At 47.8% G+C, this 20,808-nt stretch overlaps 1 protein-coding gene and 1 long non-coding RNA gene across 2 annotated transcripts in view; both read right to left on the bottom strand.

Annotated features, from left to right (window-relative positions):
* LOC311601058 overlaps window positions 1-20,808 on the bottom strand; it is a 403,201-nt gene that overhangs the window by 80,166 nt on the left and 302,227 nt on the right. The window lies entirely within an intron of this gene.
* On the bottom strand, window positions 145-19,147 carry ELOA (elongin A). The gene is made up of 11 exons (XM_084785129.1): window positions 18,958-19,147; window positions 11,589-11,645; window positions 9,488-9,594; window positions 7,018-8,203; window positions 6,495-6,609; window positions 5,813-5,968; window positions 5,612-5,709; window positions 4,299-4,479; window positions 3,540-3,651; window positions 2,546-2,724; window positions 145-2,078 (listed from the first exon to the last, which is right to left on the bottom strand). The coding sequence occupies exons 1-11, from the start codon at window positions 19,030-19,032 to the stop codon at window positions 2,017-2,019; spliced, it is 2,328 nt and encodes a 775-aa protein (XP_084641255.1). The 5' UTR covers window positions 19,033-19,147; the 3' UTR covers window positions 145-2,016.

Genomic DNA, 20,808 nt, shown 5'->3' on the forward strand with positions numbered 1-20,808 from the left:
CCACTGTGCACGCTGGTGAAGGGCTGTGGAGATGGTTGGCTTCCTGGGCCCCTCACTGTTCTCACCATTACATCCCTGATGCAGACACTCTTGGCGGGGTGGAGGATCTGGCTCTAAGCAAACTGGCTGCATCAGAAATCTGTATGTGCCAAACCGGATGCTGACACTGGGATGGACAAACGTGTGTCCTTTTTTCCCCTAGGCCTACAAAATCCTAAGAAGGGGAATTAAATCACACACAACTGAATCTGCAACAGGAAAAATGGCAAAGGAAAGACTTGGAAACACAGCTAAGGCATAAGTCTGAAGTGGTCAACACCTAGAAGGGTCTGGCTCCTAGTGCAAAGGACCCCTTGACTTTAGCTAAGAGACCTGATGGTAGATTTAGAGGTCAGGCTAAGAGAGAGGCGGTATGGTGAAACAAGCAATCAAGAGAAACAATGCTTTCCCCAATCCCAGAATACAAATTAAAATCTCAGCAATACTTGTGTCCTGTGGCAACAGGTGCTGTGAGCAGTGCCCAGTAAGGTGGGCCCAGCTGTGGCTGCGCAGGCTGCCTGTGGGGCCTTGGAGTCTTCATTAGCCTGAGGTCTCCAGGTTGATTTAAAAAGTTTAGATAGGAGGAATGGCCCAGTTTAGCGACTGTCTGTCCCCTCAAGTTCACAGCATCTTTCACTTGGCTCATAACCAAGTGAGTCCTCCCAGCTCCATATTTTCTGACCACAAGGAAGGAGCTGGCACTGCCCTCCTAGGTCTGATCTTGTCCCCACGTCAATTGGAAAGAGCAAGCCTTCCTCAAGAACTGGCTGGCTGGGACCTGGCTTCCCATCTTGGGGTTCAGCCCACTGGGCCCCCCCCCCAACGGTGGCCCTTTCCTCCTAACTCTGGCCCACACTCAGAGCAGAGGGCTTCAGCAGCAAGTTCTCTGCCAGACCCAGCAAACTATTGTGCTCTTCCAGTCACATGATCTCTCCCTTCAAACAAAAGCAATTTCCAACAGAACACTACAATGTTTTTAAATCATTCACTCCTAGTAGTAATTCATAGGGAACAAGAGATTAAAGTGCTGGCTTTTCAAACCCCCAAAATCACATTCAGAGCTACAAAAGCCCTGCCATGCCTGTGCTTCCCCGTGGTGTGGGGAAAGGAAAAGTAAGGGGCAGGGTGTGTGTGTGTAAAATACTGAACCAGAAACTCGAAACTATAAAACTGCTGAGGTCCTTCACAGATTGATCTCTTAAGGTTCTGCCCTCTAGTGAGCCTTACAACAGGACGAGGAGTGTGACGTGAAGATACAGGAAGGACTCTAGACTTTGCAAACAGCCTTCTGTAACAAATACTACTGACAGATTAGGAAGAAAGGTGCCTGCCCAGGAACTCTGAGGGTCTCAGAGGGAGGCCCTCAGAAGTGTGGCCATGCCAGGGCTCTCCTGGAGGACAGGCATTCTGGCACTCACTCACTCCTGGCCCCATATGTGGGTTCGAGTGACACACAAGCTCTGGGAGACCAGTGTCTACGCAGAAGAGCTGACCTAGAGAAGAATGGCTTTTGCTAGGCTCATCTGACGGTAACAAAGGACCTGGAAATAAAAGGCTAAGTATACAGTAGAGGACAAAAAGAAAAAGAGAAAGAAAGAAAAAAAAAAAAGAAAAGAAAAAAGGAAAAACAAAACCAAAAAACCCTGGGGGTATTATAAATACATCTGGGGACAATATTGATTAATTAAAACTATCTCTTATAGTTTACAAAGATGCTAATTAGCAACAAAAGTATGACTGATCTTAAAGTCCTCAGTAAGACCGAGGTGCATACTGTCTTCAGAAATCTGAAGTGTGCTCCAGGCAGGGGTGCAGGGTCCAGGTGCACAGACAGGGAGACACCTGCAATTGTGCAGGAAACAGAGGCCAAAAGTTCCATAAGCAAAAGATATGGGTCTTCTGTAGACATCTTCTTCTCCTGTTTCTACTGTGCCTGTATTCCTGTTCCCCAGACTCCACCTCCAAGGCAAGCCCTGCTTATCGTCGGGAGAATCTATTCTTGAATGCTTTAATTGTCTTGGCCATCATCGGGGCAATTTCTGCGAAGAAACAGGAGGCAGTTGTTTCAGATGGATGACAGCACAGATGTACAGCACAGTCATTTATAGCAGAAAGCAGGCTGAGTTTGATCCCCTGGCTGTGTACCCTCCTGCCCCCGCCCCTACAATGGACTAACTAGCAGGAACTATCTGCTAAAGCTGCCAGAGAACCTAGCATGAGGCAGACCCTTGCAGACCCTGCAGGTGCAGAACCAGCATCTGACACCACAGCTTTTGAAGACTGGCTGCTGTGCTCACGGATGCTGTGAGAGGCAAATCGGAAGTCTTTGCTGACTCCCAACATACACATTCAAAGCAGTAAATAGTCCCCCCAGTCTCCCAGATAAGCTAAGCACAAAACACATGAGGAGGGCCAGCCTGCCCTTGGCTGGTGACCTATGTTCAGTTGACACCAGTTTGAGGCTCGCCAGCCACCCCTAGCCCTTGGTCCCACTAAAAGTGCTTACTCTTCACAGCTGGTTTCCTGGGGTCATAGGAAACAGAACTGCTGGCCACTGGAGCGGAGTGGGCACTGCTGGTACTGGGCCCATCGTAGGCTGGCTCCTCAGGGCTGGAATGGAAGCTGCTGCTGTTGTTGCTGGAAGGAACATGGCTGCTTCCTGTTGTATATGGTGCTGGCTTAATCCTGCAATACACAACAAAGCTGACCATTAGCTGGCAGCACACAATCTAAGCAGAGCTGTTGCGCCTGACCCTGCTGTGGCTCTGGCACACTAGGCTCTGGAGAGCACTCAGGGGCAGCTGTTAGCCCTTAGTGAGAATGAACTTTGCCTGTTAAGATGTCAGTCTTCAGGACTGCAGAAAAGAAACAAAAACATGAGCGGAGAGACAAATATGAGCGTGTCAAAATGTATCTCCATTCAGTTCTCAAAAAAAAAGATGTCAGTCTATAATTTGAAAATGCTCATGTGGCCTAGAAAAATCTAGTCACCCTGGAAATTTGTTATTTTTGTATGTGTGTGTGCACAGATGTGGGTCCCAAGGCACATGTTCAAATGGAGTGTGATTCCTCAGGAGCCACCTAGTTATGAGGGGCTCTCTGAGGCCCAGAACCCACTGCATTGACAGCGGGTCACCCACCTCCCCAGCACAAGGATCACAAGTGCACATCACCCCATCTGCCCATTAAGGTGCACGCTGAGGAGCAAACTAGGTCCTCAAGCACTTTATTGGCTGAACTGCATCTTCAACCTTAGAAACAGTGTTGGTGTTTAAGCAAGGAAGTGAAAGCAGAAAGGCACTCTCTTTAGCCAGGCTGCTTTCCACATAATTGACCTGGGTCCCTGACCAGGAAGCAGCAGGCCCCTCAGGGGCAGAGAGGGAAAGTGCAGGTCCAGGAAGCACTCAAGAGCACACAGTGCTTGCCTCTACCCTAAAATAAGTCACTTCCTGCCCCCTAGCTCTGCTTCAGGGTAAACCATGAGGCAGCAGAGATCTTGCCTGACTCTCTCGGGGACAGCTGCTCCTCCTGTTCCAAACTTCTCCTGCCTCCGTCGGACATCACGAGGTGGTTTGGCCACAGAGTTGACAAAGGCCATCTTTGCTTGTCGCCCTGAGGAGAAATACAAACATCAAGATTTACCTTCTTAAGCGAAGTTACTACGGCCAATTAATAGTCTAGAGTAGTGCTGGGCATAGTGGTGCACACCTGTAATCCCAGCACTCGGGAGGCAGAGGCAGGCCGATTGCTGTGAGTTGGAGGCCAGCCTGGTCTACAAAGTGAGTCTAGGACAGGCAAGGCTACACGGAGAAACCCTGTCTCGAAAAACAAACAAACAAAAATAGTCTAGAGTGGTGGTTCTCAACCTTTCTGATGCTTCCACCCTTTAATACAGTTCCTCATGTTGTGCTGACTCGGAACCATAAGATTATCTTTGCTGCTACTTCACAACTGTAATTTGGCTACTGTTCTGAATCATAATGTAAATATTTTTTGGTTTGTGTTTTCCAATAGTCCTAAGCCCTTAAAAGGGGGTCACAATCCATTGAACCACTGGTCTAAAGCTTTCAAAAGCAACAGACAAGGGCTCATCAGGGCCCATGAACCCACTCTCTGGGAATAGCTTGTGAAAAGAAAAATTACCCCTGTCTGTGTGTAAAGAGACAGAGGACAGTGGCCTGATTCCACCAGACCACTGAGACTTGGCGGCTGACTATGGCACCCACCTGGCTGCCCCTGCCCAGCCCTCCTTCCTTTACCTTTTGGCTTGTTGGCGTGTGCAGACCGGATGTTGTTTGTTAGCAGGCGGAGCCGCTGCTCTCTGGCATCCTGAAGCCTCAGGTACATCTCCCTCCAGGACTCATACTCTTCTGGTCTTTCTTCCTTAAAGTCTCGGTGACAGTGAACTTTCCACAGCTGATCTGTGTCCTCAATTAATACCTGAAACCAGGACCAGGGCATCACTTTTGTTTTGATTTTTGATTTTAGCCTTGGCTGTCCTGGGCTCAATTGTAGACCAGGCTGGCCTCAGGACATCACGTCTATCCAACCAAGCTCTCCTGCATATCTCCCTTCTACCTTGGCATGACCCACTGCCTACAGTATGGGGCAGGGGCCTCCATAGTACTATTACAGTACCACAATACTGAGAGGAAGGCAAATCGCTAGGAAGGAAAAAAAAAAGATAGCCGGCAGTGGTGGTTCACGCCTTTAATTCCAGTACTTGAGGGGCAGAGGCCAACTTCCTCTACAGAGCAGTTTCCAGGCCAGCCAGGGTTACAGAGAGAACCCTTATCTCAACAAGCAAACATGGCCAGGTGGTGGCAGTGTATTCCTTTAATACCAGCCATGGAAAGAGGGCAACTTCAGGAGGTCCTGCACAATGAGATCAGATGAATGTATCTGCCTTAAAGCAGGGATTCTGGAAGGCTCCAAACATCTGGAATGTGCTGTCATTTTAACTAGATACCCAAGAGTCAGCACTAGACACACCTCCCTGGATCCCAGAAACTTTGCTGCCAGATCAGGGAGACCTTGAAAGTCCTTTTCCCTGTGTTTAAATCCTAGCCTACTGCTTAAGATCCCAGGAGAAAGCTGACAAGATGGCTCAGCTAGTAAAGGAACTTGCCACACAGCAAACCTGTTGACCTGAGTTTGGTCCTGGAACAAAAGAAACAGCTCCACAAAGGCTGTCCACTGACCTCTGTACACAGGGAACACCCACAACGCCAACACACGCATGCCTCTATATGTGCACATATGAAAAAAATTTTAAAGCACCATAGTGGAGTACATGCCTTTATCCCAGCACTCAGGAGGCAGAGACAGGAGAATCTCTGGGTTCGAGGCCAGCCTGGTCTACAGAGTGAGTTCCAGGACAGCCAGATCCTGTCTCGAAAAACCAAAAACCAGCTAAAACAAAGAAGGAGCCCAGGAGCAGGCACAAAAATATGCTTGTTTGCAGGCCCAGATGCAAAGCAAACATGCCCGGATCAGTGATCTAGCTTTCAGCACAGCAGATCCAGAGACAGCAGAGCCAGGAAGCTGCACTGTTCCCATGGAGGACACTCACGTGATTGCACTCCTCTATTCGGTAGAGCTGATCGGGGGTGCACCGCTCCAAGACAGGTTCAAGAACAGAATAGGGGACTCCTCCCACTTCAAAGATGGCTGCAGAGAAACCAGAGGTGAGAAGGTGAGTGCTGAATGGCAGCCAAGAGCCCCGGTGACGAAGTCCCCACGTGGCAATGTGCTTGAGAGGTTGGGGACTCACAGTCAATGTTGTTCTTAAGCACCCGAAGACACTGCTGCTGCAAGGTCATCATTTTGGGGAGATAGGCACACTTGGAACCTGAATACACCTGCATCTTAGAATTCATTCTGCGCCCTGTGAATCCCGCTTCTTCTTCTTCCTGGGGTGAAGAGAATGCTGTAGGAAGAAGAACCAGCCAGTCACAACAGGTCACAAAAGGCAGCACATGGCTGCCCACCATGTTCTATAACTCCAGTCCCAAGGGCTCCAACCTCCTCTTCTAGCTCCTTGGACCACACATGGGGCACAGGCATATATGCAGGCAAAAATTCACACAGGTAAGATAAAGAAAGTATTAGCCAGGCACAGTGGTGCACGCCCATAATCCCAGCACTCAGGGAGGAAGAGGCAGGTGGATCTCTGTGAGGTCGAAAGATAGCCTGGCCTACAAAGCAAGTCCAGAATAGCCAGGGCTACACAGAAAAACCCTGCTTCGAAAGCAACAAAATAAATACACACATTTATATATATTTACGTAATCTTTAATCCTAGCACTTGGGAGGCAGAGACAGGTGAATCTGAGTTTAAAGTCAGCAAGGTCTACAAAGTGAGTTCCAGGCTAGCCAAGGCTACACAATGAGACCCTATTTCAACAATAAAATAAATAAGTAAATAAAAATAAATGAAAAGATGTCCAAATTACCTTTTCTCTTTGGCTGGAAGGAGGAAATCAAATCGAGGGAAGGAAGTGGGCGGTAGTTGCCTTGTATGGCAGGTAAGGGGATGTCTGGCAGTGCTGGCAGCACATCAGGAAGGACCTGCAAGAGACAGAGTGCAGAACGCATCCTTAAACACAGCTTTCTTCCTTGCAGTTGAGTTAACCAAGCATACTTCACTAGCAGATAGATCCAGGCTAGATGGGCATAGAAGTCATGAATGACACCATCTAGGTAAAAAAATAAACACAGACAGGGCAAAAGCAATGCCTTGGGGGAATATTTTTGAGGTAAATGTAGGGTCTCATACACTCTCAGTGAGCACTGTGCTACTGAGCTACCTCTCTAGCCCAGAATAATTTTATCCTGAGTCCACTCATGCTAGCCACCAGTGAGGCTCAGAGAATATTACTAATATTCAAAACTCGACCGGTTGTACTACGCACGCCAAGCAGCATGGCAGGTGGGCTGTGCGCGTTCGGCAGGCTGGACGCTGAGTGCAGAGCTCACCTTTCGAGGCTTGGTGGGCTCGGCTCCAGCAGGCTGCAACTTCTCTGATTTGTTTTCATTCACCTTGGGTAATTTCTGAACTGAGTTCAAGTTTTTACTAGTGCTTTTAGAATCCTTTTTTTTAAGTCCTTTTTCTCCAAGTGCAGTGCTTGTAGTTTTCACAACCTTCTTCTTTTTCTTCCGGGGCTGGTCATAGCTGAGGTATGACTCAAAGGACATGGTGGGCTGCTCAAACTCGTCATCCATGTCCGTCTCCTCTACTTTAGGGAGAGAGCCTGGTGACTTTCGATCTGAGTTAGTTCTTACTCTCCCTTCCTGAGCCTTCAGGTGGTTGGGAACTTTGTCTTTTGCTTTGGGCAACAGGTCTCCTGTCCCTCGCCCCGAGTCTAAGCCATCTACACTCTGCTTGTTTTTGTCGGGTTTGGCTTTCTCAGAGTCCTTGTGTTTGGGCTTTCTCAAGTGGTTGTCTGAAGCAACCTCCAAGGCAGGGGGAAACTTCTTGACACTGTTGCCTTCTCTGTCTTTCTCTTTCTTGACAACAGTAGAGGGCGGCTTCTCCTTGGCACTGTTCCCTGAGAGCAGCCTTCGGCTTTCCTCTTTGGAAGAGGTCTTGTGTGACTTCTCTCTGCCCAGGGCAGAGGTCTTCTCATCCCGTCCTGCATCCACAGGGCGTTTTTCCTTGTGGGGAGACTTGTGCTGCTTGTTTTGGCTGACAGTCCCTTTCCCTTGGTGCTCACCCAGGTGTCGTTCTTGATCGACCCCTAGTCTGTCCTGAAAGGTATTACTGTGAACTTTAGCCAGCTTCTGGTGTGAAACGATGGGCTCATGGTCCTCCTCGGGGGACCTGTAGTGGTCTGTGTACAGTTGATGAGGACTGGAAGGTGGAGGGGATTGAACATGGCCATAGTCAGAAGACTCAGGGTCTGAAGAATATGGTGGTGACACTCGGTGACACCGCTTCCTTTCATCCCTCCTCTCGTGACTGTGAGACACTTTGTGAGGCCTTTCAGGCTCGGAGAGTTTTTTGTGTTTTTTCTGTCTGTGCTCAGGGCTGTAGGACCGGCTGCCAGAGGCTTTCCAGCTTTCCTGGTAGTCCCCCTCCATTTCCTCCTCCCTCTGAAGAGCATCTCGGGGACGTTTGCGGGAACTGTTCTTCTCGAAATCCTGATCCTCGGCCTCATTATTTCTAAAATAAAAGCAAAAGCAGAAGGAGATCTGAGCATAGACCTCTTCAGACAAAGTCCCAGACCCTGATCTCAGACATGGAGGGTACAGCTGCAATCCCAACACTTCGAAGGTGGGTAAGGAGGACCAGAAGTTCAAGGCCACCCTCTGCTACAAAGCAAGTTCAATGTCAATAGGCTACAAGAGACCCCCTCTTACCACAAAACAAAACAAGCAACAACAGAGCCCAGGTCAAGAGTGGTGGCTCACACCTGTGATCCTAGTACCAAGGAGGCTAAGGGAGGGCTGTTGAGGAATCAGATGCTCAAGATGCTACACTGCATGCTCAAGGCTAGATTGAGCCACAGAATGAGAGCCTGTCTGAAAGACGATATTAAGGCCAACATGATGGCTCAATAGGTAAACATACTTGACATGCAAGCCTGAAGACCTGAGTCCAGTCTCATGGTGGCAAAAGAAAACTGAATCTCAAAATCTATCCTCTGACCTCTGAGCACCACCAGCCCCTCAAAATAATAAAGGAAGAGAGAACAATCAGAAAGGCAATTCAGTGGTGAAATATGTGCATAGTGTTTGACAAACTGTGGACTCAATCCTCAGCATCAAGCCAAACAAAACAAAAAACACCCAACAAAATGTTACCCCAGCACCAGGTGGCCCATTTCATTAATTCCAGCATTCACAGGCAGGGGAAGGGAGAGAGAAAGAGAAGGAAAGAGAGGGGGCAGAGAGAAAGAGAGGGAGAGAGGGAGAGAGAGAGAGAGAGAGAGAGAGAGAGAGACAGACAGACAGACAGACAGACAGACAGACAGACAAAGAGAGAGAGAGAGAGAGAGAAACAGAGACAGAGACCCTGACTCAAAAAAACAAAAACAGCATTCCTGTGCACATTTGGAGGTCAGAAGACAGCCTTTGGGAGCCAGATCTCTCCTTTCACCACATAGGTTCCAAGAATCGAGGTTTTCAAGCTTGGCAGCAGGTGCCTTCACCAGGCTATCTCCCTGGTCCCCTAAGAAAATATTATTTTCGAGACAGAGTTTCTCTCTGTAGCCTTGACTGTCCTGGACTCACTTTGTAGACCAGGCTGGCCTCGAACTCTCAGAAATCTGCTTGTTTCTGTCTCATGAGGGCTGGGATTAAGGGTGTACACCAACTGCACCCAGCTTTTGAAATTTTTATTCTTAATACTTTATCATATATTCTAATTATGGGTTAGTTTTATAATTGAAGAAACATAGTTATTTGACATAAGAAGCAGAACAAGCAAAGAAGAAACTGTTCTTACCGCTCTACTGGAACCAGCTTCTTCCACTGGGCCACCAGGTCTCTGGCAAAGTTTCCCACTTGTTCATGTTTCCGAAAGCTGTTTACTGTTTTCCCTACCCCAGTCTCCTACAAATTTAAAAAAGGAATTAATTGAGGATCCTGAAACTAGGCAGAGTTTTCTACAGAAAGAAGGCTTCCTGTTTGAAAAAAGCAACAAACACTTCTCTACTAAGACAGCTAAGTCTTATACTAAGTTATTTTGTTGCCTATGCCCAAGATATCTGACACAAAGTAATAAAACTCACTAGATTAGATATGGGCATCATCAAACCACCTCAGAACCGTAACAATGTAACAAGGAGGGGTGGAGTTAGGCCCTGGGCTGAAGTTCCTGACTCTCTCTGAGTCAGTGTTCATCCTAACCCTTGAGGAAGGAATCAGCCCAAAGCCATAGATGCTAGCTGGGTTTGATTCCTCCCCCACTCCCCACCCCCCACCACTGAGACAGGGTTTCTCTTTGTCACCCTCACTGTCTTGGACAGTGACCAGGCTGTCCTGGAATTCACATCAATCCACCTGCCTCTGCCTCCCAAGTTTTGGGATTAAAGGTGTTCAGGTACCATGCCTGGCTGATTTTCTTTTGGTTTTTAAGGACAGGGCTCACTATGTACACCAGGCTGGACTTGAACTCAGAGACTTACCTGCAAAGGCACACACAATCGTGCCCACTAGAAGTTGGATTAAAATCTAGAAGAGCAGATGCCAAAGCCAATATTCTTTTCATGTACTAAAATTTTTTTTTTTTTTTTGGTTTTTCGAGTCAGGGTCTCTTTGTAGCCTTGGCTGTTCTGGACTCACTTTGTAGACCAGGCTGGCCTTGAACTCACAGCGATCCGCCCAACTCTGCCTCCCGAGTGCTGGGATTAAAGGCGTGCGCCACCACGCCCGGCCCCATGTACTAAAATTTTTAAAGGATGTATGCTTGTATGTGTGTGTGTGTGTGTGTGCGCGCGTGTGTGTGTATGCCATGTGTGAGCAAGTACCTTCAGAGGCCAACTAGAGTTAACAGGCAGTTGGGAGTTGCCTAGTGTGAGTGCTGAAAACTGAACAGTAAGCACTCTTAAGCAGTCACCTATCTCTTATGTACCTCATGGATTTAAAATCTGAACTGAGTTTAATCCTATCACTTGGAAGGCAGAGGCAGGTGGATTTCTGTGAGTTTGAGGCCAGTGTAGTCTACAAAGGGAGTCCAGGACAGCCAAGGCTACACTGAGAAACCCTGTCTCAAAACAATACCAAAAAAGCAAAAAATAAAATAAAAGTTGAGCTGAAGGCTAAAGTGATGGCTTTGCACTTAAGAAGAATTTCTGCCCTTGCAGAGGACCAAAATTCAATTGCCAGCACCCACTATGGGAAGTTCCCAATGGCCTTAACTCCAGTTCCAGGGAATCTGAGGTCCTATGCCCTTTTGGGCATTTGAAAACTCATAAGTCACATAGGCACATACACACATACATAAAAGAATAAATCTTTAAATTTTGAACTAAAGTTTACATAACAGGGATTGAAATGTAGTTCAGCTAAGGGCACTTGAATATCATTGCTCCACAGCATGCCGGTACACAGTCTTACATAGTGATTTCTAGAACATTCCTTACAAGAATTACCACCACCTAATTCCAGAACATAAAAAGAAGCCCTGTTCCTTCCAATTTCCCCAGGCACTAGAACCACCACACATCTCTACTTCCTGTCTACAGCTTTCCGTATTCTGGAGATTGTATATAAACAGAACCCTACAGTATGCAGTGTTTTGTGTCTGGCTTCTTTGGCTTATAAAGCCTATCTTCTAGGTCTCCCTCTAACCTCTGTCTAGTGGGAAACATTTGCAATACAGTCACATAATATTTACAGTTTAAAAAGTTCGGGGCTAGGGAGATAGCTTAGAGGTTAAGAGTACTGGCTGTTCTTCCAAAGGTGTTGAATTCAATTCCCAGGAACCACATGGAGGCTCACAACCATCTATAATGAGATCTGGTGCCCTCTTCTGGCATGCAGTCACACATAGGGGTAGAATACTGTATACATAATAAATAAATCTTAAAAAAAAAAATCCTTACCACAAGAATGTCTACTGTGATAGGCAAGATGGAAAGCTTCTTCAAATATTTCAATAGCTGCAGAGAGAATGAAACAAATATTAATGTCTATAATCACAACCAGCTTCTCTGGAGTAGGTGAGACTATCTGATGACGAAGTGTTTGCTTGGTGCTATGCTTTTCATGCTAACGACTCTGAGCACACTTATTTATTTAATTATTGGTTTTTCAAGGCAGGGTTTCTCTGTGCAGCCCTGGCTGTCCTGGAACTCTCCCTGTAGACCAGGCTGGTCAGGTGAGGAGCAGTGATCAGCCTAGTCTAAATAGGGACCACCTCGTCTCAAAAATAATCATAGCCATGCGTGGTGGTGCATGCTTTAATCCCAGCACTCAAGAGGTAAAGGTAACTCTTTGTGAGTTTGAGGCTAGCCAGGTCTATAAAAAGAGGCCATATTAGCACTACACAGAGAGAGAAACCCTATCTCAAAAAACAAAAAACAAAAACAAAAACAAAAACAAAAAAACCACCACTACCGCCACCACCAATCACAGCCCACCTCCTTTGATGCTAGGTCTAACAGTGGCCTGGAGCTCACCAATTAGTCTAAGTTTACTGACTCATGAATCCTAGGGCTGCCTCTGCCTCTGCAACTCTGGAATTACAAGAGTGCAACTGTCATGTCCAGCATTTTTACATGGGTACAGGGGATTGAACTCAGGCCCTAATGCTTCTGAAGTAAGTATGCTACCAAATGAGCGCTATCTTACAAACCCTCTTTTGTTGTTTTTAGGCTTTTTTTTGGGGGGGGGGGGGGACGCGGCGGTTTCAAGACAGAGTTTTTTCTGTGTAATAGCCCTGGCTGTCCTGAACTCACTTTGTAGACCAGGCTGGCCTCAAACTCACAGGCATCCATCTAACTCTGCCTCCCAAGTGCTGGGAATAAAGGCAAAAAATTTTTTGTTTTTGTTTTTTGAGACAGGGTTTCTCTGTGTAGTCTTGGCTGTCCTGGAGATCACTCTGTATATCAGGCTGCCCTCAAACTCATAAGTGCTGGGATTAAAGGTGTGCGCCACCACGCCTGGGTTTTTGGGGTTTTTTTCCAATACTAGAGATTGAACCTATTTGGTGACCCATGATGACAAGTGCTCTATCACCAAGCTTCTTTTTACTTTTAGAGACTGTCTCACTAGCCTTCTTAGGCTTGGCCCCTGGAACAGCAGGCCTGCTGGACTGTGCCACTACCCTGGCTAGATTCTGTGGTTTCAACTGCTTTTCTTTTCCAAAAGGAAAGAAGAGACAGAGAAGTGAATTAAAACTCACTAAGTTGGGCTGGACAAATGGCTCAGTGGTTAAGAGCATTGGCTACTCTTCCAGAGGATCTGGGTTTGATTCCCAACACTCACATGGTGGCCCAAATCATCCGTTACTCCAGTTCCTGGGGATCCAATGTTCTCTTCTAGCCTCCCAGGCACCAGGCATGCATGAAGTACACAGACACTCATGCAAGCAAAACAACCATACACAAACTAAATAAATAAAAATTAAAAACCCTCACTAAACTGGCCTGGTATGTGACTCATGTCTATAATCCCAGCTCTTAGGAAACTGAGTCAGGAGGATCACCCCAGTTCAAAGGTCATCTGCATTTCAGAGAGAGAGAGAGAGCATCCCTGCCCCCTCCCCACAAGAACAAAACAAAAAACAATCAAAGCCACCAACAACTATCACTTTGCAGAGGATTGTGAAAGTTTAGGGAAATTCTCCACAGAGCTGACATAAGGAAAAGCAGAACAAGGACTCCACAGGAAGATAATACCTACAAGCTTCCTCAAGGGCTACAGTGCTTAACAAGTGTTTTAAACACAAGTGGGAAGTCAAGACCAATCTGAGATGCTGGAGTCAGAGCTTTGGTGTTAATAATGATCAAACGCGTCTGGGTAGATCAGAAAGATCTGGGTTCGCCCATTTCCTTTCTAAAGTCTCTAAAACTAGGTCAAAACAGGTAGAACACAGCTCAAGATGGAGTCTGAGACAGGTCATCTCAGTTTCTTGCCTGATCTTGTGCAAGTCAGTAACCTCTCTGAACTTTCCTACTTCATCTGCACATCAAAACTAGACTCTCCATTCGCTGCACAAGCTGTGAGGACTCACTGAGACAAACCACTTACAGTGCTCACTCACGGTGTCTGCATCACTAGGAAAGTCACACATGTTCCTTTCTAATCATTTCATTCATCAGTCAACAGCTCTTTCCATGTCCTATCCCTGAACTGACCAGAAACTGCTCAGTCAATCCCTACTTAATATCTTTCCTTCTTTCTTTTTTCTTTTTTGTTTGTTTTGGTTTTTCGAGACAGGGTTTCTCTGTGTAGCCTTAGCCATCCTGGACTTGTTTTGTAGACCAGGCTGGCCTCGATCTCACAGCGATACATCTGCCTCTGCCTCCCCAGTGCTGGGATTAAAAGCATACACCACCACGCCCGGCTCTACTTAATTTCTAACAGAAACCAGGATCGGCTAAGCCTTTTTCTAAGAATGGATATGTGCATAAACACTTTCCATACAGGAAGTGCAGTAAAGCACAGCAGTGTACAACAAGCAACTGAGCCAGCTATGGTAGTATACCCATTTAATCCCAGCACTAAGAGTCTTGTGGCGGCCTGGGCTACATACTGAGTACCAGGCCATGGTACTTGGCAAATCCTCACTCAAAAAACCAAAACATGGGACTTGAGAAATGGGTCAGTGGTTAAGAGCACATGCTCCTCGTCCAGAGAATCCAAGTTCAGTTCCCAGCACCATCTGGCATTTCACAGCCACCTGTTACTCCAGCTTCGGAGCACCTAACGCCCTCCACTGGCTTCTGAGGGTACCCACTAACATGCACACAGACATGTGCATTAACAATTGTAGTTTTTTAAAAAGCCAAAACAGAGATCAAGAGATGGTCCAGTGGCTAAGAGCACTGGCTACTCTTGCAGAAGACCTGAGCTCAGTTTCCAGAACCCATCGGGTAGCTCACAACTGTCTGTCTCCAGTTCTACAGGACCCAATGCCTTCTCCTGGCCTTCATGGCCATCAGGCATGCATTTGATGCACATACATATATGCAGGTAAAACTCACACACATAAAAAACAAAAATAAACATTTATTTATTTATTTGTGGTTTTTTGAGGCAGGGTTTCTCTGTCTAACAGCTCTGGCTGTCCTGCACTCACTCTATAGACCAGGCTGGCCTCGAACTCACAGCAATCCACCTGCCTCTGCCTCCCAAGTACTGGGATTAAAGGCATGTGCCACCCTGCCCAGCTAAATATTTTTTAGTAGCTATAAGAAAATAAAATAGATAACTGGCTGCCTTTACATTTAAATATTAGACATCAAGACTTGTTCTCTCTTCATTGTAGCTTAGGCCACAAGTGGTATGCTACATTACTACAAGGTGGAGCAACAAGTATGTTTTTCTGGTCATTCTACTTCCATAATTACTTAACATGGTCTCTAGGCAGAGCAATTGGATCACAGGTGACAATCTTGTTTGACTGGGAATTAGAGGCCCAGTGGTGTATCTAGGGAATATGAAACTTAATGGAGTAAAAATTGTACTTAAACTCCACTTCCTCTATTATCCAACTCAGGAAATACTCTGTGTTTGTCACATAGGCTAGAAGCGAAAAGGTTAACGCCAATAACATTTTCTGAAAGGGAAATCTGGAATTATTGGAAAGAGTTAAAAATGAGTGGTTCAGCTCAGCAGTGGTGGCTCACACCTTTACTCCCAGCACTTGGGAGGCAGAGGCAAGCAAATCTTTTTTTTTCCTCCAAGATAGGGTTTCTCTGTGTAATAGCCTTGGCTGTCCTGGACTCACTTTGTAGACCAGGCTGGCCGCAGAACTCACATCAATCAACCTGCCTCTGCCTCCCGAGTGCTGGGATTACAGGAGTGCACCACAATGCCAAGGCAGGGGCAGGGGAATCAAGGCTAGCCTGGTCTACAGAGTGAGTTCCAGGACAGCCAACCTATACAGAGAAATCCTATTTTGGGGGGTGGGAGGAAGGTGGTTCTCCCTTAATGTGGAGCCCCTAGAAGGGGAGATTTATATGCCATCCACTGTGTGAACTGTGTTCCTGGTATGGTAAGTCTCATCTGACCCTGTCTAGTGGGTATTATCATCCTATTTTACTGATATTGAACCTGGGGCCAGTGAAGTTCCACAGCTTGCCTAAAAAGCCATAAAGACTTAACATAATTATCACTGTCCTTAAAAGGAAAGGAACATAGGCCTAGCTCATCTGCCCCGCACTTAGCAGGAAAGAAGAAAGCAGGTACTTTCCCTCAGCACCATGCTACTTGCTTGACAGCTTACAGTCCACGTGGCAAAGGAGGTCACAAGGACACAGAGTTACAGGATCTCTACACAGGCGACCTAGAAGGATGGAGTCAGAAGTCACCGAGGATGTGTTTATCCCAAACTTAACACTAACTGGAAAAGTGAGAGCTGCCTGTCACTTACTTTTGGGCTGGTGTACAAAACAAAATCTTAAGATTTCCAAGTTTATTTGGCCCAATATCAGAGAAAAATACTTCACCATCCTCAGTTTTCAGCAAATTCCAAGAAAGAATGAAGCAATAACAAGGAGTGAACACTATGAGCATCCTCAAGGAGATGGGATTTTGTGTTATCAACCCAAAGTAGCATCTACAGAGCCAGCAAAGACTCGCAGCAGCAGGTGACTGAGAAACACCAAGAATCCACACAGTAGCACGCTGAGACTCTGGCTCTCCTACCACTGCTTCTCCCCTGAGAGCCAAATACACTCCCAACAGCGGCCTCCTAGTTCTCCGTCTCCATCAACCCACACGCGTCTGATTTCCACACTCAAACTAATAAGGGAATGTTGGCTTTATCAGTCACGAAAATCATTTCCAATCCAATAGGAACAAAAGCTAAGTCATCCCCCAGTACCATCTCTAACAAGTGAGCCTAGAGCTTGGACGGATGTAGAGTGGACACATGGTTAATTTACACTTAAAATACCAAAATCCAGTAGGGTGTGGTGGTGCACACCTTTAATCCCAGCACTCTGGAGGCAGAGGCAGGCAGATTTCTGAGTTCCAGGCCACCCTAGTCTACAAAGGGAGCCTTGGACAGCCAGTGCTGTTACACACAGAAACCCTGCCTCAAAAACCTTTAAAAAAAAAAAATCAATAGCAGGAGTCTCAAAAACCCAGGTGTGGAATCGGGCTTTTGGCTAATAATGGTCTGGAAGCAGGATTTGGTTGCACATTCAATACTGCTCTATAATCATCTTGCCAGTTCAGGGACCTGTGAGAGCTTGCCGTGTTAAAAGGAGACTGGAAAGCCAGTGTGCCGGCTTGCAGTTTTCCCTCTGCAGTCAGCTTGTTTCTGAATGTCAACGTTATGAAGCTCTTTGCAAAGGGTCTATCAACAGTCTCCTCACCGTCACACTGCTCCCTGCACAACACAACCAGTTCTCCCTCCCCAGTGAGTCCAGAACCCAGGAGCACAGGCAGCTGCTACTAAACTACATCTCCAGCCCCAAGGTAATTAATTTTCTATCTTTTTCTTTTCTTTCTTTCTCCCCCCCCCTACCCAAGACATGGTTTCTCTGTGTTCCCTGGCTATCCTGGACTCACTTTGTAGACCAGGATGGCCTTGAACTCAGGAAGATCGGTCTGCCTCTGCCTCCAGAGTGCTGGGATTAAAAGTGGTCTTAATTCCTTTAAGCGAGCTTTCTAAGCACCCCACTTTCTAAGCATCACACTTTCTATCTTTTTTATCTAGGAAAAGAAAAGTCAAATACAGCTTTCAGTGGTAGAGTGCTTGCCTACTAGTGTTTGCATACGAGTCTCTGGGTTCAAATGCCAGTACCATAAAAATCAAACAACAATAAAAATACTAAATACCCTTTGAAAAAAATTAGGAGTTTAAAAAAAATTTAAAAAAAAGGAGCCTCCTTAAAACTTTTCCTAACAACATTTCATGCACAACTAGACAGGCCATTTCAAAAATTAAATTCTAACTCGAGAAAAAAAAAAACCAACTCTATAGATCTTATCTTTAGGGTCAGTCACAGCGCAGGGAGGCAAACTGGTACTTGTAAATAATGACCATTTATTAGGTGGCCACAAAGAGTCATTGTAAAAAGAAACTTGTAAATATGTCTATGAAGGGTTCCAAAGCCTCCATAGAAAGTTTAAAAAAAAAAAGACAATTAAAATATCTAAGTTTTCACGGATGTATTCTGAGCTGAACGAGGAGATTTAAAAAGTGGACTGGCGCTGAGAGGCAGTGTTCAACCTTCAAACTGAAAAAACACGCCTCTGTGACCCTTAGAACAAGAAGAGTGAAGGGTGTCCTTAACTGGAAATTCTTCCCGCTCCCCCCCCCACCAGCTGAGGACCGAAACCATGGCCTTGCGCTTTGCTAGCCAAGCGCTCTACCACTGAGCTAAATCCCCAACCCCTAACTGGAAATCTTTAAAGATGGCGATTAACACTTGGGTCCAGCTGGCATTTCGGGAAGAAACTAGAGAAGAGACAGGCTGAGCAAAGAACTGCCCTCAAGTCCAGAGCTGGTACTGGAAGGGAACCTAGACTGCCTCCCTCCACTACTTCCTCTTCCACTCGGCTCGCAGAAGACTTCACACTTTTAGGAACCACGCACTGGCCCAGGCTAGAATGCTGACAAGCAATATTCACACCCTTCGGTGTTTTCAGCCAGAGACTTCAATGAAAACGATTCACACTCCCATCGTACCCTCTCTCCCAGACCACCAAGAAGCCGAGTCACCGGGAGAGGGGCGGGGGGGGGGGCCAGGAAGGGAAAACAAATATAAGGTTAACAGTTTCTAATAGAAACAACAAAATAGCTAAGTGCAACTAAACATGGTTCCTCACCGCTGTCGGGTCCCACCTTTCAGTAAGTCAGACCATGTAACACGCTCACGCCGTCGCCCAGGACCCGAGTTCCAGGAGCGGACCTCGAAAACCCAAAGCTTCCCCCCCTCCCCCGTTTGCTCAGTTAAAGGGCAGGGGAAACAGCGGGAGGTCCTCGAGCTGGTGAGCGGCGTTGGTACAGGACCCCAACCAGGCGGACAGAGTCACTCGGCTGGGACGGGGACAAACAGCTGGTGTGACTGCCCCGGGGGAAAGCAAAGAGGCCAGGCCGTCCGCGCCCCCCTAGAGTCCTCAGTACCCAGCCGTGACGACCCCGCCGGCTGCGAACTCCTTGCTGCCCCGCGCCGCTCCGTGGGGCCTGGCTCCGGGTCCGAGGAGGACCGGACCACAACCCGCCCCGCGACCGTTACGGGGCCCGCGCCGCGCCCAACGCCCGCCCGCGCAGCCCTCCCGCCCGCCGCTCACCTTCTTGGGGTCCGGGTTCGCGGCCAGGCGCGCCTGCAGCTTCTCCACAACTTGGAGCGCCGACTCCGCCGCCATCGCTGTCACTGGCGCGGCCTCCTCGCCGGAACTGGGCTCGCGTCGCGTCCTCGGGCCGCAACTCCGCCCTCCGTGCGGCCCCGGCGGAGACGGAAGCGCAAATGGTCCCTTCCGGGGCCTCCGCTGGGGGGCGTGTGGGATCGGTCTCAGGGCCCGCCCCCCGCGCCAGACCACGCCCACGACAGCTCCGTGATCCGCCTTGCACCAGCAGCAGGCCACGCCCCCTGACACGCCTCGCCTAAAGCCACGAAGCCAGCCACGCCACGCCACGCCCCCAAGTCCCTGTACCTACGTAAAGGCTCTGAAATCTGGGAGCGAAACTCGGCCTTCTTCTCCCACGCACCGGCTTCCCAGTCTCGCCACGGGCCACACCCTCATTTACCCTGACGGTGGCGTCAGCGCTTGGCTCCAGGGTCCGATAGCGAACCGAAGGACCATCCTGGGACCCTTGGACTGGAAGGAGAGAACTGACCCCTGTAAATTAGCTCACTTCCTCGTGCAAGCTGTGACACATACCCACACAGTAAAGAAATCGTGTAATTTAAATTTCCTTCTAGTAACTTAACGGTATTGTAATTTTGGTAGCACAATCCAGCCTGTTTGGTTTCAAGGCAATTTGAAACGCTGGAAATAAAAATAACAACACATTGTCAACCATCTTGTCCTCAACAGCAGAGAGCAGCCCCCTTTTTTAGACTGTTCAAGTGACATTCTTTTCAGCAGGGTTTCTCGGTATAACTGCCTTTTTTATTATTGTTATTAATGTATCTATTTATTCACTTTACATTCTGGTTGTAGTCCCACCCTCCCTCTCTCTTCCCCCTCCACCTCCCCTATTCCTCAGAAAAGGGAACCCCCATACACACACACACACACACACACACACACACACACACACACACTGCTCACCAAGTCACGTCAGGACTGAGCCTGCCCTCTTCCTCTGTGACATGGTAAGGCAGTTCTATTTTGGGGGGGAGTGATCAAAAAGCTGGCAACAGAGTCCATGTCAGGGACACCCCCCTCTCCCCTTCCTAGAGTACCCACGTGAAGCCTGAGCTGCCCATTGGCTACATCTGTGCAGGGGGCCCAGGTACAGTCCATGCATGGTCCTTGGTTGGTGCTTCAGTCTCGTCAGGGCCCTCTGGACCCTGGTTAGTTGGCTCTGTTCTTCTTGTGGAGCTGTCACCTCCAGGTCCTTTTCTCCTTCCCCCACTTTTCCACAAGACTCCCTAAGCATTGCCCAACGTCTGGCTAAGAATCTCAGCATCTGTTTCCAACCGCTGCTGGGTGGAGCCTCTCGGAGGACGGCTCTGCTAGGCTCCTGTCTGCAAGCTTAGCAGAGTCTCATTAACAGTGTCAGGGGTTGGCTGCCTCTCTCCCGTGGGGTGGGTCTTGGGTTGAGCCAGATATTGGTTGGACGTTCCCTCGATCTCTGTTCCAGCTGCTCTTTCTTTATCCCTGTGCATCTTGTAGGCAGGGTAAATTTTGGGTCAAAGATTTTGTGGGTGGGTTGCTGTTCCCCTCCCACTGCTAGGAGTCTTGTCTACTTAGAGGGCGTCTTCTTCCGTCTCCGTGGCCTCTGCCACTAGGCATCTCTGCTGGAGTCCCCTCATATTCTCTCAGAAGCCTACCCTGAATTAGGTCTCCAGTTTGTCACAGAGATGCCCCCCCCCGCCCCCACACACACAGACACAGTGTTTCTCTTTTCTCTCCAGGCCTTCTGTTCTCCTGTCACACATCTCCCCAGGTCTAATCACCACCTTCGTATCTCTC

This window comes from Acomys minous (genome assembly GCF_964271855.1).
Source record: "Acomys minous genome assembly, chromosome: 6".
Classification (NCBI taxonomy): domain Eukaryota; kingdom Metazoa; phylum Chordata; class Mammalia; order Rodentia; family Muridae; genus Acomys; species Acomys minous.

What these genes read in the sequence shown, in the direction of transcription:
- ELOA (XM_084785129.1), bottom strand. Translation starts at nt 19,032, where the DNA reads ATGGCGGCGGAGTCGGCGCTCCAAGTTGTGGAGAAGCTGCAGGCGCGC. An exon ending in AAGCTGGTTCCAGTAGAGCG is followed by an intron (nt 8,204 to 9,487) that starts GTAAGAACAGTT and finishes CTTTTATTTTAG; the next exon opens with AAATAATGAGGCCGAGGATC. An exon ending in GCTTAAGAACAACATTGACT is followed by an intron (nt 5,710 to 5,812) that starts GTGAGTCCCCAA and finishes GTTTCTCTGCAG; the next exon opens with CCATCTTTGAAGTGGGAGGA.